Source organism: Mesitornis unicolor, unplaced genomic scaffold (genome assembly GCF_000695765.1).
Source record: "Mesitornis unicolor isolate BGI_N332 unplaced genomic scaffold, ASM69576v1 scaffold30849, whole genome shotgun sequence".
Taxonomy (NCBI): Eukaryota; Metazoa; Chordata; class Aves; order Mesitornithiformes; family Mesitornithidae; genus Mesitornis; species Mesitornis unicolor.
The window spans coordinates 12,209-17,312 of NW_010208431.1; the positions used below are offsets into that span (position 1 = coordinate 12,209).

At 48.1% G+C, this 5,104-nt stretch overlaps 2 protein-coding genes across 3 annotated transcripts in view; one reads left to right on the forward strand and one right to left on the reverse strand.

Annotated features, from left to right (window-relative positions):
* The window catches only part of TMEM11 (transmembrane protein 11), a gene marked incomplete at its 5' end in the record, with an annotated part of 10,666 nt that overhangs the window by 4,868 nt on the left and 694 nt on the right, over positions 1-5,104 (forward strand). The window lies entirely within an intron of this gene.
* Positions 34-5,098, reverse strand: DHRS7B (dehydrogenase/reductase (SDR family) member 7B). 2 transcript variants are annotated; one of them, XM_010192512.1, is made up of 6 exons: positions 4,927-5,098; positions 3,679-3,794; positions 3,086-3,296; positions 2,003-2,095; positions 554-706; positions 34-239 (listed from the first exon to the last, which is right to left on the reverse strand). In XM_010192512.1, exons 1-6 carry the CDS (start codon positions 5,075-5,077, stop codon positions 34-36), a joined length of 930 nt encoding a protein of 309 aa, XP_010190814.1. In that variant the 5' UTR covers positions 5,078-5,098. The 2 variants fall into 2 exon arrangements, with proteins under 2 accessions (XP_010190814.1, XP_010190813.1); XM_010192511.1 differs by having other exon boundaries at positions 3,673-3,794; positions 4,927-5,077.

A 5,104-nucleotide genomic window follows, 5' to 3' on the forward strand; every position in this document is an offset into this window, starting at 1 on the left:
CTCCCTGCAGTTCCTGCTCACGTGAGCTGAGCTCTAAGAGTCCTTTAGTTTTTTCTCTTTTTTTGCCCTGGTTGCCATTAAGGTGAAGAAGAGCCTGGGGAAGAGGTTTCGCAGGTAGACGGCCAGGGAAGGTGTCAGGCCAGCTACGAGCACTTCCTTCTTCTTCTGTCCCACTGCGCTGAGAACCACCTGAGCGACCTCTGCGGCTGTCTGTCCTTCGGCGGTGTTCTTGTCCATAACTGCCAAAGAAAAGCCCAGTCAGCACCAACCAGCAGGTAAGCACCTTGCCTAGGAATGCTCTGTTCTAACTGCACACAGCTGCTTGCATGGTTCTGGTTTTTCCACCAGTTGTATATGGGAGCACAGGCATAGTTGGGCTAAAAATCAGGAATTTCTGTCTAGGAAGGCTACGTTTTGGGGGTAACTGTTCCTACCCTGCATCCAAAGTTGTCTTTGATACTTCAGGGCTAACCTGTGTCCCCACCAGAGGCAAGCACACTTCGCAGTAACGCGGTGAGGTGGAGATGATGCAGGGCACCAAATCGTATCTCACCTCCATAGCGAGATCCATCCGCTGTCACAGCATTGAGAGAGAGGTTTGTCTGAATGTATCCAGGGCTTATGACCGTCACATCAATGTCGTACTGCTCCACCTCTGCTCGCAGACAATCAAAGAAGGCCTGGGTAGCGTGCTTAGAGGCAGCATCTGAAAAACAGGAAAAAGACAGTGCACCAAGGAGGAGCGAGGCTGAAGGAAGACTCACTGCCCTAAATGGGTTTTTCACTGTAACGCAGCCACTTCTCTGCAAGAACCCAGCAGCTGTTCTCCAACTTCTAGGTTTGTTTCATTTTAGTGAATGGCAGCAACAGGTAGTGGGAGTGAGAGGCAATTTAGGAAGGCAAAATGTAAATACTCAAGTTGGAAACTGGCTAGGAGCCTGAGCTTAATATCACAGCCGTGCCAAAGCACTACAGAGTGAACCCAGGCTGCCTCCCACTCACGATATAGGAGACGAGAAGCCTGGCTTGGGCAGAAGTGGTTGATAAGGCGGGCTGGGGGCAATGCCAGGCCAGCACAGGAGGGCAGGGCCGATGTTCGCTGCCGAGCGCTGCTGGCCTACGTGCGCTGAGTGCTATGGACTTGCAGAGCAGGTTCTGAGCTTGGCTGCACGCAAGTCAAAACCTGATCACGCAAGCAGACAGGAGTAGAGAAGCGTGGCCCAGGGCAGGATTTCCCCCTGTTAAATGGCTGAGCAACTCCCTTTGTTCACCCCCTTTCCGTGTGTACTTGGTCACTGCCATCACCCCAGCGTGGCTGTGGGGCTGACACCAGCAGCCGGGGCTGAGCGCAGGCTGCGCACCCTGAGGGCCTGGGCAAGAGCTGAGCTCTGTGCTGCTGGGCCCACGCAGCTCTGGTCACTGCTTGTGCTCTGGATGCTCTCCAGAACACACTTCTTGGTGCATCCTTCTACTTCTTCCATCTTTTGTAAGGCTTTTTCCAATAATCTTACCAATATTATTTCTTACCATAACTGATTTAGCATGAAGAGTTTGATGGATCAAGATTAACTGTTCAGGCTTTTATTTTGGCATTGGTTGTACTATGGCACTTCACAACGTTATGTTTTAGTAAGTTCCTACTTTCTTATTAAAGATTAACCAGGCAAACAGCAAGGATAAAATGCAATAAAATTATGGAATTCATCAGAAAGTTTATAGGGACTCTCAAGTGTTAAGACAGGAATATCAAGCTGTTTCCAGGACATGGAAAACATTCTCCTTCCCCATCCCTTAATGTTAGAACAAGGTTAAGATTTTGTATCCGAGAGTGCCTTCCTCAACAGCTGTCGGTGATTTGTGAGCACACTAAGAATGATGCACAGCTCTGTCTTCCCTGCATGCAGCCAGCTCTATAGAGAGCTAAATGGGAAAACAGTAGCCAAGTATTCATTCAGTCCAGTGCCCCAAATATGTCTTGCCCATCCTCTGTGGAGGTACTTACATGCTGATCTGAAAGGAATGCTTATTTTGCCTTGAACACTGCTGATGGCCACAATGTGGCCTTGTCTCCTCTTGATCATGGAGGGGAGAAGTGCTAGCAAGAGACAGAAAAGACCCATTCAGAATAACAGGCCTGCCATTACCGCTGTCAAGAATCGGTGCTTTCAGAGCATTCAAGGATGCCCCTGTGAATTACAAGATCCTTGTTCAGTGCAGGGGTTGGGCAAGGGATAGTGCTTAGAATACCTCTAACTGCAGACTGGCTGGGACTTTCACCTGTGAGGAGACTCCCTGTGCCAGCAAGGCTGCAGTAAGGCTGTAAGAGTTGCTGTGATCTCCCACAGGTGTGGTCAGGATGACTTGGGCTTTTCTACCACACTCTTTTCTGTGTAACCAAAGCAGCTTCCTAGGAAAGCTTCAGCTTCACCTAGAACCCATACTGTGCTCTCTAGGCTTTTATTGGTGCAGACAGGCTAACCATAGCTCTCTTTGTAAGTTCCTGTCAGAGTTGGGAGGTGTTTTAAACACGATGGTATCTCTAATCAGGTGCTTCCCATGCAGTCATGCCCAAGCATGTGCCCAGAAAACACAACTTTTCTCCCCTCTTTACACCATACTGTACCAAATGTACTGAAGAGAAGGCTGAGGGGAGACCTCATCACCACCTACAACTACCTCAAGGGAGCTTGTAGAGAGGTGGGTGCTGGGCTCTTCTCCCAGGTGATGGGGGATAGAACAAGGGGAAACGGCACCAAGCTGTGCCAAGGGAGGTTCAGGTTAGAGATAAGGAGGAAGTTCTTTACTGAGAGGGTCGTCAGAAGCTGGAACAGGCTGCCCAGGGAGGTGGTGGAGTCACCATCCCTGGATGTGTTTAAAGAGCGGGTAGACGAGGTACTTAGGGATATGGTTTAGGGGGTAGACAGGAGCGGTTGGACGTGATGATCTCAGAGGGCTTTTCCAACCGAGCGATTCTGTGATTCTGTAAATATGATCACTAACAGAAGTTAGGCTGTGCTTAGTTGTGTTTGCCTGCAGAAGATACCAGCCAAATCCCTTGTCCCCCTGTAATCCTGACCATGGTTACCTTTGGTGAGGGCTACAGGACCAAAATAATTTGTTTCCATCACTTTCTTGTCCACATCCAGGCCTGTGTCCACAATTGTGCCTCGGAAGCTAATGCCTGCGTTGTTGATCAGTATGTCCACATGACCCAAGTACTTCAGGATCTCCTCAGCAGCCTTTAGGACAGTTTTAGTGTCCGAGAGGTCAAATACCACAGTGTGAGGTTTATGTGCCTGTGAATAAACAAAAGTTTAAGCAAAAGACCAGTTCAGGCTGTGCTGAATGTTCATGCTCACGCCTTAAAGGGATGGGATTTCCCAGCTCTGGAAACACAGAAGCAGGCCCATCCAAACCTGCTCCTGTAGCCTATTCTTTATACCATATTCCTTATACCTTATTCCTTGCCTAGGAAATGGGCAAGTGAGATCTTCCTCAAATACTAAAGTTTGCTATTGTCTTGTTAAACAAAATGCACATGTCAGCTCTTATGTACTCCTGTAGCAGTACCTATCCCTCCCTACTACTCAACAGGGCAACTCACAAGCAGTTTTGTAACAACACAAAGAGAAATCCCAGCCACACAAGACAAGCAGCCTCTCCTTCTCCCGCACTTACGTTCTTTCGGTGATTGGTCACGGCAGAAAGCTCCTGCACCAGCTCTTTGAGTTTCTCGCTGTCTCTGCCACAGAGCACCAGCTTGGAGCCAGCTGCATGGAAGGCTTTTGCACATTCTTTGGAGGAAACAAGAAAGAAAAGTGGACACTTGAATGCTGGAGGCAAACAGCAGACCCACATCATACCTGCTGATGGGTTAAAACTTCATTTAGCTGGTGAGGGTCTAAGGTGGCTGTATTGCTCCTGAGCGATTGGCTGATTTACAGGGAAGCTGCAACAAGATGCAAGATGTGAGGCAGCTGGTGTGCACTTTAAGAGGGACTATGGTTAAATTGTGTCTGTAATCTACTGCTGCAGGGCCTGGGCTTAGGAGTTTTGGTTTCAGTGACTGCCTGCAATGGTTTTAGAAGCCTTGGAGCTAATGGCTCCATCGAGGTGATCCCCTTCATCATGAAAAGGCTGAAGAAAGGGTGCCATGCCACGTCCCCCAGTGCCACCAGCTGCTGAGGCAATCGCATGCTCTTCTACCCTTCCCCTCTGTGATCCAACAAGCTCCCATGCAAAGACAGCATCAATTTAAGCTCTGTTTCTTCTGTAAACGTCCTCATCCTAATGAAGGGCTTTGATGGCAGAGAGCACCTTGCCTTCTCTTCAAGAAGCTTTCAAAGCAATTACAGAAAGCAGAATTAGAGAATGTATCCGCTCAAATAAAGAATAAATTATATTGGGGAGAAAAACCCCTTTGTTTTTATTTAGAAAAAAATACTCACTAGTGTTAATATTGCCAAGAGTTTGAATTTAGAATGGGTGGATTTGTACCAAAGAAGAAAAGGTACCTTAACTTGGGAGTGAGGGGCAGAGAGAAGTGGAAAATAGGGCAGGATATCTGGAAATACAATGAACATGAATGCAGAGCACCAGTTCTGGGAAGTTTTGGAGAAACAATTTGACTTCCTGGCTTTTTCAGGACTTAAAGAGAAAACCCTTGGCAGCACAGGAACAGCATAACTTGTTCCTTACTTTTATGAGCTCCAGTTTAAACAAGATGATTAAAATGTTCCTCAACAAATGCTGAGACTTTCTTACATCGTCATTTGTACTGGCTATAGCTGTAACTGATAGGGCTGTGCAGATGTCTCTCAGAATTCATAGTACTAGGAACTTGCTGCTCATTACTGCTTTATTCCCACAGTGCCCCTTCCACACCCCTGGGTGTCCTGCCTTTGGTGTCCTGCTTTCGGTACCAACCTTTTCCCAGGCCAGAGGTAGCCCCCGTGATCACGACCACTGCGTCCTGGAGGTAAGCTCGCATCCGCATCCACTGCAGTAGCCGAAAAAGGCCAAAGATCCCCAAGCTCCCAAAAAGCAGCGGGATGATGACTGTGCTTGTGAGATCCATGAGTTTTCCTTTCTGACCGCTCTTGCT